We start from the raw sequence: 12,216 nt of genomic DNA, 5'->3' as shown, positions 1-12,216 counted from the left end.
GGTAAGAACAACAATATATGTTTTGAAAACAAACAAATGGATCCCAACCACTGTGATAAATATCCTTAGTTTACAAAGCACTTTCAGGTACCTAATCCTGTTTATTCTTCATGGCAACTGAGTCAGGCCCTGGCTCCAACTCTATCCTTGACCCTGGCAGAGACACACACCAAAGCCTCATCCTGACCCCCCAAAGTGTCACTCTGCCTGGGAGGTCCCCTTGCAGCTCAACGCGTAGTCAGGACAGCGGCATCTCATCCACCAGGAAGCCTTCATTCATCCTCAGTGGAGGCTGTTCCCTGGCCAGGCATGACACTCACCCACACAGAGGATGTTGAAGCTGAAGCCCTGAGTGACCGACTTGCTGACCAGCTGGTCAGGGAGGCTATCGAAACCCACATGACCACCCAGGGAGAGGCTCCTGGGCTCCGGCTCTGCATTCTGCAAAGAGAAAAGAGAGATGCAGTGAGCCCGCTGGGGAAGAGGGGTTAAGAAGAGGGGAGGCTAAACCTGAGTCAATACACCCCTCAAACTTGTCTCAGTTCTCAGCAAATCTCAGGACACATCGTGAGTGCACTGGAGCTCCAACTCAGGCCAAGTTTCCACACAGGGAGCCCCATGGGCCTCAGGACCCATGACTCTACGTGGGGCTCTGCGTCTACTGGGCTGGCAAGGGATGCCTGAGTCGGAGGTGTCTCCTGGCAGAAGGCCCCAGGTCCAAGGCTGCTGTCCCAAGGGCTTACCTGCCTTCCTGCCTGGGAGGAGGTCCCAGATGGTCCCTAGATCTTAAAGATTTCAAAAGGCCAAGATTTGAGGATGTGCATGTTCCTGTGGCCCTCTCCTGCTGAAGCAGGACGCAGACGGGGCAGGTCTGGCTTGACCCGCTCACACTCACACCGTTGGGGGGCTCTCCCATCAGTTGGGCTCACAGTCCTCCATGGGCACCCCTTGCCTCTCATGCACCCAAGCATGGAATGCACACATGAGCCCTGCTAAAGGAGCCAGCACTCACTCAGACCCACCACTGGGTCTCAGGAGCAGTCTCTGGGGCATCCTGAGTCCAAGGCCTCAGCGGTACTCTCTAGGGACTCCCAGGCTCTGGCTCGTGTCCCCCTCCCAGCCCCGCCCCAGTCCTGGTTGCTTAGACAGAGGATTCTGGGTGAGAATGTGGAGGCCTGCCCAGAGAGGCAGGCAGCAGGTCCTGGGTGAGCAGGGGTCACTGAGCCGGCCCACAGCACTATAAAAAGACCCAGCATGACCTTAAGCACAGGGTCAAGGTCAGGCTCCAAGTTGTGTGGATTCTCTGCTTCCCTGGGAATGGGGGGTGGAATGCTGTCCTGAGGGAAGGTTCCCAGGCTCAGCATTCCCGGGTCTGGCCCCTAGAGGGCAGACCCCAGGCAGCTCTGTGTAGGGCAGAAACACACCTCCTCTGTCCCCTAGCCCTTCTGCCCTGACTGCCAGCCAGACAGAGCAAGGACAGGACAGGATGATGGATCTGAGTCTCATCCTGCCATCCAGCCCACACCTTCAGAGGGGAGGAAAGGCCCGGCTGAAAACAGTCCCAGGGGCACAGATCAGGACAGTGGCAGCCCTTATGTGGGTGCAGGCCCAGGGGGCAGAGGAGGCTGAGGACCAGCCAGAAGGGCCCTGGCTGCCTGCCCTCCAGCACAGGGGTCTCTGGAGCACCTGCGGTCCCTCAGCCTCTCTGCAGCTACAGCCTGTTATCTCAGCCTGAACCCTCCAACCATTCTTTCCTCTCAACCAGAGCCCCTCAACACTCAAACCCACCCCCCTCCTCTTCATTAACTAAGTCCCCCTGCCCTTTCCCCAAGCCCTTTCCCCAGCTCAGTCATGATGTATCCCTGTATCAAAGACTCCCAAGTGTGCACATGGGCAGCCTAGACCTCACATGGCCCTTTGGGGAAGCCGTGCTACCCAGTCAAACAAGTCAGAGTTACCCCTAAACTCTTCTGTCCAATGACCCTCTTCCACAGAGTCTCCGCTCTCAAAGCTGGAGTCCCCTATCCCCAGGGAACTGAGTCACAACCTTCCCAATCAAGTCCAGACCCCTCAGGGCTGCAAACATAACAACAAAGAGGCCCCAAAGGCAGCTTCCTCTCACTGGTGGCTACAGCAAAACCAGTAAATGGAGCATAGCATGTGCTGGGTCAGGTCCAAACTCCCTAGCATGGCATGCCAGGTCTTTACCATCTGAGGCCTTTTTCCCAGGCTCGGTTCCTGCACAGCTGGTTATCTCTGGATATACTTTTCAAACTTGGCCCCCTCCCTGGGCTCTGGAGCTCACTACCTTTTCCCTGGCACCTGCCCTGACCTGGCCCCTAAGTACTCCCACTGCAGACCCCTCACTTGGCTGTGACCCCATTTCCTCGCACTATTAGCTGTCGTGATACACATCGTGACTTTCAACTCTTCCATGAGCTCCTCAAAGTGGGCCGCAGGCTGGGGGAGGTCAGTGTTCCCATTCTTCCCACCCTCCCACCACCATGGCCGACGTGCTAGACAACACTACCATTTATAAATCACTGAGCACGGCTTCACTGCCACAGCATCGGGCGCATCTGCCCACCTTACACAGAGCTTCATTATTCCATCTCTGTCCCACCTGCTCATGGCAGCTTGAGGATCAAATAGAGGACAGAGCTGTTAGTCTAGAGCTTTTTTCTTTTCGGGCGAGACTGAAAATCTCCAAAATTTAAGGCGTGCTGTGCTTGCAGAGAAGGCTATGTGTTTATTCATCCTCTTCTTCCAAGGGTGACACAATCAGGATGCAATCCAACATCCTGTAGTCTGCCGCCAAAACCCACCAAGTCGGCTGTGTCTGGAAGCCACACGCACACGCACTCACCCAGTTACAGAGTCCTCGCAAAGATTCAGAAGCTATCCTATTCCTGAGTTTCCCCGAGTCTAACCGCAGCACTCGGGGGTCTCACACAAGTCTGCCTGCCTGTGTTCAGTGAGCCCTACCTGCCTTCCTCACGCAGCCGGGCTCTCTGGAGAAGTGTGTGGAGTACAAGGCAGTCTCCATCCCCAAGCCGTCGCCGAGGCTGCTCTCTGTCAATCCAAGGGCCACAGACCTGGGGCAACTGATCCTGCTCAGGAGCCTCAGGGACCCCTGGAGCATCAACCCCCAGAGCATGCGCACACACGCACAGAGAGAATGGCCGCTAGTCCTCATGGGGACAGAGTTGTTTTTCTCTGGTCTCAAGACACTGCTCTAACCTCCCAGCTCTACTGAGGTGTGACTCTGACTAATGCCAGCTTCCCTGATCCTACATGTGGCATCAACAACATGTGACCCAAGGTGCACCACTCTCTCCAAGGTGCCTGCCCAGGTGTGTCTGCTGACTTGTGTGGGGTCTCAGCCCAGGAGGAGCCAGGAGCCTACAAAGCACCTCTGACCCAGCTACCACAGCTCAGGAAGGAACGTCAGATCTCCCACTGGTTACCTGCAATTTGTCAGGGAAGCCCTTAGCTCCAGGGCTGGGTCCTACTAGTCCTGAGCCAATCAGCATGATCCCACGATGGGCACAGGCAGGGGCAAGCGACCCTGACTGAACCTTCATGACGATCCTGTAACCATCAGGGGAGTCAGTCTAAGACAGAAGCCCACTCACCCAGGACTACAGAGCCAAGCACCTCACAGAGGAGAGACAGCCGGCATCTGCCCCACGCCAGCTTTTCCCTCTATCCCAGCCACATCTCCCCTCCACTGCTTAAGCTAGCTGAATGGGGCTATCTATTACATGCAACTGAAAATATCCTGACTGCTACAGTCCCCAAACTGAAACTGTGAACACAGAGGAACAGAGAGAAAGCAAGAGTAAAGACAGGGAAGAAAAAAGTGGAGTTACATACACAGGGAAGAATGAACATCAAATGATGACACCAACACCCCACCGAGGACACCTGTATGGGCTAAGCCAAGTGACTTATACCACCTCCTACACAGCCCTTAGCCACCCTTAACCACCAATAGTGGCAGACACTATTATCATGCCCGTTGTACAGGTAAGGACATTGAGGTGCACCTACGCTAAAGAACTAATCAGGGTAGAGTAGGGATTTGAGAGCAGCCAAGCCAGAACACGGAGCTACACTGCCCACTACTCTTACTATGCTCCCAACTCACTCATTCAGCCACAAAACACAGGCTCGCTGGTCACATCCACTGGGTGTCCGGTACTGGAATGGCAGCCAATGCAAAGACGAAGACACCAGATCCTTGACCTCAGGGGCCCAGTCTAATTCAGTCTAGACTCAAATGGCTGTGGCGTCTTGGCAGGTCGTGTACGTGGGTGAAGGATAGTAACAAAAATGACAACAACCACACGGAACAGTTATCAACTGCTGACCAGCTGTGACTCTGATCTCACCCAGTCCACACATCAGCCCTGCGAGGTAGGCTGTATATTATGCCCACTGTACCAAAATAGACAACTGCAGCACCAAGAGATGAAGGAATTTTCCCAAGATCACACTGCCCAGGAGGGTGAAGGCAGAATCTCAGTGGTGATGGTGTCACAGCACAAGCCACACCTCCCTCCAGCCACATCACTCCGCTCTCTGCTGGATGGAAGACCCGGTGACTTGGCTGAGCATGGGGGCCCTCAGGGAAAGGCAGGAGCAGTGGGCAACTGCAGAGGCTGGGCTCAGTCCACGATGGCTATGGTTCCGTGACTCCAGCCAACTGTGGGAATGCAGACCTACTATTGCCAAACCTTCCAATTTTTAAAGAGAATCCAGAAATCTAGATTTTTATTGGAAACCCACTAGTTTTCAAAGGTTGGCAACAACTGCCAATGGAGAAAACCATCAGGGCCCAGCTCAACGTGTCTGAGGGCTGAACCGGATCCATGGCCTGACAGTCTGCAACCCCAGGACTGGCAAGATGGTGACCTGGAAGAACAAAACCCAGGGTGCACCCTTGGGGCAAGGAGACCACAGGCTCTGTGGGAGGAGCCTTTGGGCTGGACAACTTAACCTGGACTCTGATGAGAGGCAGACCTAGCTGCTTCTGACTCTTTCCACATACCCAGCTCCCAGGGGGCCAGTTCAGGGGGCTCAAACTGTACTCAAAGCTCCAGGATAGAGAGTTGGCAGCTCTGAGCTCTACACACACAATGGGAAACTCCACAGGGCCTTTATCCCCATTCTAATCACTAACAAGCTTCTGGCTCCTGAGCCAGGCTCCGGGCTTCTATGTCATCATTTCTTTGGCACATCAAAGACAACAACCAAAATAATAACTGCTCAGGCCGACTGCGTTCCTCCATGCCCGGTCATCCAGAACAAAGTAGAGAATGGCATTTTGTTATGCAGCCCAGTGGATAAATAGGACGTCCTTTTCCTGACCAGGAAATGCTGTCTGAGCCTTCTGGAGCAGCCCCAATCACCAGCCAAAAGGAGCCGCCCCTTTTACCAAGAAGAGAGGTGGGATTTGGGGGAAAACCATGTCTTGCACTTGCCCACACAGAAACAGGCTTTCATCCAGAAGGAAGTGGAAATCTGCTGAATGTCTGAACCAACATAGCCAGAGAATCTATGGGTGAAAAGAGCCCCTTGAGAACAAACCTCCCAAATGAGGTTAGTTGTTGGGGTGGGAGTAGAGGTGACACTCTAACATTCAAGTATTTGGCTCCTAAATCCTAGGCAAAGAGCAGCCCCCACTCCAGGCCTTCCACAGAGTTCTCTCCAAGTGCATTAGACTTCGGACACTTCTCTCCCCTCAGGTTCCCACCACCCTGAGCACCCCACAGGCAGGCAGGAAGAAGGCTTGGGCACTTGGGCCCCAGGAGGCCGCCAGTCAGCTCTGGGAGGCCCTACAGAGTCCTTGTGCAGTGGACCCAAGGGTCACTGTGCCATTGGGAACCTCCTCCACCCATGTTCTGGCACAAACCACCCTCCCCTCGGCTCTCACCACTCTCAGCAGCCTGGGCCTTAAATAGCCAGAGCAGAGGCCTCTGGCCAGAACCCGTGGTCACGGCACAACTGTCCTTGAGTCTGAGAGGAATCCTAGGAATTTTCCCAGGAAAGGCTTAGGCTCTAGTCCCAGGATTCCATAGCAAGCCTCTAAACCCAGGTCAAAGGTGACGGGAAATAACCACAGGGATGTGTGTTGGGTGGGGGTGGCGGGAAGGGGGAGAATAGTGCCACCCTGGACCAGGAGGGAAGAACAGAGGCAAGATATACCTGTCCCCAATCAAGAAGACACCAGAGAACCAAAGTTCTGGTGTCTGTCTCCTATGGCGGCAACAAACCCGGGGAGACGACACAAGCCAGGATCAGCCTTCTTGGTGCCTGCACAGTAGCAGAAGAGGTAAGAATGGCAAGATGGCAGTTGGGCCCCAGGAGAAGGCTGCCAGTCACTCTCTCAAGGCCAGTCATCCTCTCCCCCAGCCTGAGAAGCGAAGGGACTTTGGAAGCAAAACTATCCCTAGGAGTCCAAAGCCACCCAGTGCCCTGACCCCAAAACTTCAGTCTCCCTGCTTCCCTGTTTCACTGAGGGCACGTTCCTCCCCTCTTGCTACACACAGCCAGCCAGGACTGCCACTCTGTAATTTGGGATCGTTTGTTTCACACTTCTCATGTCAGAATCAGGTTTCCAAGAAGCCAAGAGCCCAGTTATCGGCCTCTGGGCCCACCCAGCCCTCCCCAGAGCCAGGACACAAAAATGCCCCTAGACTTTGTGGTGTTGTGCCTCCCGTGGGAGGGAATGGTCCATCCCACCACAGAGCAGATGGGGAAGGCACTGAAAGCCCAGGCGTTCATACCTTCCCACTTGGGACTTGGGGACTTCCCCGCAGCAGGGACGACCACAGGGGTCGAGACATCGTGGGACGGAGGTGGCCTTTGTTCCACAGTGAACTTTGGAAAGAAGAATACGGGCAGCAAAGGTAACCATGCCCCCCTCCTGCCCCAGGACGGATGCCGGTGCCAGGAAGAAGCAGAGAACTACATGAGCACTGACGTGAGCCAGCAGGGGCTCAGGGCAGCACGGCTATGCTTCTCTGTTGCTTGCACCATTCACCCCAGCACCAGGCAGAGCGTCACATTCACACCCAGGCCCCACAGCCAGATCTGGTGAGTGGACTTGGATCCACGGCCCACAGGCCCTCTCGAACCACAGCCCTCAGGTGGCCCAAGCCCAGGAGAGCCTTCAGAAAGAAGCCAGCACCTGTGATCTGAAATAGGCTCTTACTACTTCCTCCCCTGGTTCTGTCCCTCTAATGCAGCTTCCAAGAGAAGGACCAAGAACCATCTGCAAGCCCTGTGTTCTGAGGAGGAGAATATCTAATTTGCCCCAATGCCATCAGGGGCGATGAATCTTACAGCCCACACGCCCCGTGCTTTGTCGTCCACCACCTCTTCCCAGCCACAGTTCCTCACGTGAGCCCTGAGGATGCAGACAGCTCCAGTGAAGAACACCCCAGCTCTATCATGAGGGCATGTCGACCTTGGGAGGCATCCTTTCCCCAGGCACACATGTCTCCCTCCTGCCTGCAGAGCTCCATACCTAGTTGTCTGTCAAAGCCTGTGCCTTGGGGGCCGGGACTGGGGATCCTGAGAGAGAGCCAACCTGGCAGCAGAGAGGCAGGAAGATCGGAGAGGCTGCAAGGGACACACAGAGGCCAGCCAGTCCTCAGGCCCTTTGCTCTGTCATCCTGCAGCAGCTTCCTTCTGGTAGCTGGACCAGAGCCACAGAAACCTTCGTGGTGGTTATTGCCCCCAATACATACCTCCACCTAGCTCATCTTTGGGTTCCACACTCAGAGGGCTCCACCCTCTCTGTCATCACAAGGGGTCCTTGGGGGCTGAGGGTAGGTCTCAGGCCCCAGAGTCTGCATCTCACCCAACTGCGAGCTGCTGGCATCAAGATGACGGACACAAAGCACCCAGCACCCTCCCTGCCATCCAAGCTTTTGATAAATATCGGGCCCTGGGTTCCCAGCCTCCATTTGTTCTCCCGCATTGTTAGCACTGTGGCCGGTCTCCCTCTTACCACCCTCTTTGCTCCTGCTCTGGCCAATCCCTTGTCATGTGCTCCCTTGGATCACCAGCGCCTTCTCATCAGTGTGCCTGCTCTGGTCCATTCCAATGCAGATCCTGGGCAGACCTTTCTAAAGTGAGCACCCATAGCATGGGACAATGTCCATGGACGAGGGGGGCAGAGCAGGGTGGACCACCCTCCCAGGGGAAGGGGGTGGGGCTTCAGCTCTGCAGGTGGTGCTCATGTATGACCCCTCCCCACCACCAGGCACTGAGAGCTGCACAGATGTCCCTTGCTCAGTTCTCACTTCTCCTTCAGAACAGCTCAGCAGAGAGGTCTCTGGCCATTTTTATAGGATAGGGAGACACCCTCTGTGACACCCCCACTTGAGTAAGGGGTTGCTTTCTACATTCCTTCCCACCAGCTCTTGTCTTGGGGACAGAATAGGCATTCCCTGGATAGCCTGCTTCTTGGGAAAGTGTCAAGATTACAGGGGTGACAACGGAAGTGACAGATGGTGCTGGGGATAAAGTGGAGATGGGGGTGGGAGGGGAGTGACTGGCTGGGAGGAGTGCCAGGCTCCAGGCTGCCATGCCACACGTTTCTTCCCTCTCTCCCTCAGATCTTCATTTTCTCCAGCCCCTCCTCGGTCCTCCCCCACCATGGAGTTTGAACCCTGCCCCATGAGATTCTGACAGGAGAGGCACAGGAGATGGCCCCTGGGACAGAAAAAGAGTCTGGGATCCAGTAAGGAGGAAGGGCAGAGGAAGAGTGGATAGGAATCTGGCTGCCCAAGGAGGGCAAGAGGCAACAGACTCCCCAGAGGGCTGTCCCAGACATGAACATCCTAGGAGATTTTGATCATAACCTCAGGGCTGATCTAGGATTGAGCAAGGCCCAGTCAAAATGTAAAGGTCGCTCAGCCTGTGGACAATAGGAACCCAGCACACACTGACCTCAAAGAACCATTCCAGGCACCTCCTTAGCAGTCCAGTGGTTAGGATTTTATGCTTCCACTGCAGAAGGTGTGGGTTCGATCTCTGGTCAGGGAGCTAAAATCACACATTTCATGCAATGTGACTCCCCCGCCCCCAAGAAAAAGTATCATTCCATATGCTCATCTAAGCTCCAGGTTGGGACAATTCCCATGTCCTCCTGACCACCAGGCGAGCCTGAGGAACAGTGTCAACCTGCCACAGCTCAATCAAATTATAACCTCATGGCCATTGATTAACACCCAGTTCAACCTGCAGCTGGTAAGACAGCTAAACATATCTCCAAACATGTCACAGACTGCAATTATCTTCATAAATGCTTTGAAGAGTATCAGTAGGGTTGTTCCGACTTTACAGCAGGAGAAAGGAAGAAATCATTTTCCCAGGATGACAAGATAGGAGAGGAGAATGGAGTCCAGACTCCGAGACTCAGGCCAAACCCAACCCAAGGTCTCCACCCAAATTCAACCATGTCCAAGTCCTCCCAGGAGGCTGATGGCTCAGAGTGTGAAGGGCGTGGAAGGTATCCATCCTGAACTCAGGCTGTACATCCCTACTTGAGTCGGTCCCCTCTCTGTGCCTCAGTCATTATTACCAAGTTGATAATACCTGAAATCCTTGCAAAGACAGGAATCTAAGGGGAAGAGCCTTTCCAGCCCATCGCCTGGCACGGCAGCTAGACCCCTCAGCTCAGCCTCTGAGGATAATCTCTGGGTGGGTAGTGGTGGGAGCCCCTAGGGAGGGTGCCCCAGAACAGAGCAAATTCATTCTCTGCTACTTTCTTACACAGAGGGCCAGTCTTCACATCCACATGGGTACTAAGTATCATGTATCATTTACTGTGTCTTCATCATGTGCCAGACACTGTTCTAAGTACCTCATCTGGACCCTCTCATTAAATCCTTCCTATAACCTTATGAGGGAGGTAGTATTTTTATCCCATTATACAGATGAGAATACTGAGGGGTTAAACAAGGGGTTGCCCAAGGTCACACAGCCAACAAGTAGTAATCTAGGATTCATGTCAGGCAGTCTGATTCCAGTTACTCCGCATACCACTCCCACCTGCAAGACCAACTATTAGAGCAACCTCTGGCCACAGAAAGACAAGCCCCAGACATAACTTTCTGGTCAGCTGGGCACAGAAAATGCACACAGGCATGCAGGCAGAGATGTGCAAACACACATAGGTCTGCTGGTCTCCAGCTAACCAGCAGGTCTGCTGGGATTCAGGCACAGCCCTCCTGGGGTACATAAATTCTTGTTCAGAGTGCAGGGCTGGGGTGAATCTCTGATTTGCCCAACCTCTGAATCTGCTCCTCTTGTATTTATTCTGACTCGCAACCCCCTCATAAAACATTCAAGTCTAAAATTATGACACCAAGAGTTCCTGCTTTAGTTACGCATGTTTCCAAAATAGACCAACCAATGTATTTTCAGATTAAAGAGAAAATTTACATATATAAATTCAGATGACAATATTTATAGCATTAATTACATAAGTCCTGAATCCCTTATTTAGCCCCAGAACCAATTCCTTATCAGTCACATATTTAGCATTTACCCCCTACCCACAACATCCCTGGGCCCTCCTCCCTCCCCCTTAGCACCGACCAGGGCCTCACATGCTGGCAAGAGGACACAGTTTCCTTCCCTGCCACAGCTCAACCTCCCAGACACACCCAAATCCAGCCTTAGACATTGGGGGACATGCAGATACAATCCCCAAAAGGCCTCTCTCCCCGGGGGGAGTGGGGTGGGGGGACAGATTATAAAAACCTTTGGGAAGTTGGTTATTGGCTGGCTCAAGCCCAAAGAGACCTCTGCAGGGACCACCAGAGATGATACCCCTGCAGAAGGCATACCCGGTCTGGGGCCCAAACAAACATCCACTGGGTTGAATGTGGAATCGCTCCAGTTCCTGGGGAACGGCTGCCTCAGATCCGACCACTGAGGCACCCACTGGAATCGCACCCTGGATCCTGGCGCTTGGGTGGCGGGCGGGGGTTGGAGCGGGAAGGAGCAGCAGGCCAAGGTCTTCAGGACCCAAGTCTGCAACTGCCCTGAGCTCATCCGAGGGACTTCCTAGGATCCCTAGGGCTTCATCGTCACCGACTGTGTCCATCCAGCAGCACCTGCGCGGCCAGGAATCTCCCCAGCCGTGCAAAGAACACTCAGGGCGAGGGGGGCTCCGGAGTATCCTGGATCTTCCCTCTGATTCCCGGGGCCCCAGTCTGTCGTCACACCGGGCCACAACCAGGCGGGTATTTATCTGCTCCTTTTCGCGAAAGGGGTCTGTTTTTCTTCGCCCAAGGAGGGCGACCCCGCCAGCCTCCCGACAAGGCGCCCGCGCCCGACGCCCCGGGACCCGGGACCAGCGCCGCGAAGAGCCCGCTCCAGGGTCCCCCGGCCCGCCCGGCGTCAAGGCCCGGCCGCGCGGCGCTGACAGCCCGGCTCGCGCCCCCGGCCAGCAGCAGGGCGGCCCCCTCCCCGCGCCCCGCGCCTCCCGCGCGCGCCGCGGCCCAGCAGGGCCCTCACCGAGAAGCGCTCCAGGTCAGTGGCCGCCATGGCGAGCTCCGCACCGGGCGGGCGAGCCGGGGCTACACCCGGGCCGCGACGGGGACAAGCCGGTTGCGGGACGCGCTCCGTCCGGGCGGCTGCGGCTGAATGGATCCAATATGGCCACTTCCTGGAAACTCCCCTTGGCGGCGGCGGCGGGAGAAGCCGCGGAGCCGCCCCCGCCCCCGCCCGCGGGACCGGCCTCCCCGCTTGGCCCGGTCCGGCCACGAGCGCAGCCCAAGCCCCTCAGCGGGGATGGCCGGGGGTCTCCGCTGCGAGGCGGGAGGTGCCAGCTACGGGGATTGCTGGGACTTGTAGTCTCCAAGTTGGGGGACCGGGAGGGCAGTCCCCGGTGGCCGGGGCCGGTGTCTGCTGGCCTGCCGCGTGTCCCCGAGAGGCTGAGGCCGAGCCCCGGAGGGAGTGCCCGGCTTCCACGCGCTAGGAAGTCCGTTCCGTGCGGAGGAGATTGGGGTGCCGCGTGCGCCCTAGGGGTCTCCCCCACCAAGCCGCCTCCAACCGGTCGGCCGGAGCCTGCAGTGCATCGGGACCACCGGCCAGAGTGTCGACGGACTGCCTGCGACCCGTGGGGTGCAGGAGAGGAGCCTCAGCCTCGAATGACCGTACCCTGGGCCCCACCTGATGCTCCGGTCCTAG

The 12,216-nt window shown here is 55.8% G+C and overlaps 1 protein-coding gene across 6 annotated transcripts in view; it reads right to left on the bottom strand.

Moving 5' to 3' along the window:
- SEPTIN8 (septin 8) overlaps positions 1 to 12,216 on the bottom strand; it is a 26,692-nt gene extending 14,476 nt beyond the window's left edge. For 3 of the 6 annotated variants that reach the window (XM_061150780.1, XM_061150781.1, XM_061150782.1), the window contains exons 1-3: positions 11,542 to 11,667; positions 3,468 to 3,591; positions 321 to 441 (exon numbers count right to left, since the gene is read on the bottom strand). In XM_061150780.1, coding sequence (XP_061006763.1) covers positions 321 to 441; positions 3,468 to 3,584 — 238 coding nt within the window. In that variant the 5' untranslated portion in view covers positions 3,585 to 3,591; positions 11,542 to 11,667. Of the gene's footprint in view, positions 1 to 320; positions 442 to 3,467; positions 3,592 to 11,541; positions 11,701 to 12,198 lie in introns of those variants that run through there. The other 3 variants (XM_061150785.1, XM_061150783.1, XM_061150784.1) reach the window with 3 other exon arrangements.

This window comes from Dama dama, chromosome 9, assembly GCF_033118175.1.
Source record: "Dama dama isolate Ldn47 chromosome 9, ASM3311817v1, whole genome shotgun sequence".
NCBI classification, from domain to species: domain Eukaryota; kingdom Metazoa; phylum Chordata; class Mammalia; order Artiodactyla; family Cervidae; genus Dama; species Dama dama.
Note: the sequence above shows the minus strand (reverse complement) of the source record. Positions and strands in the feature narration are given on the sequence as shown.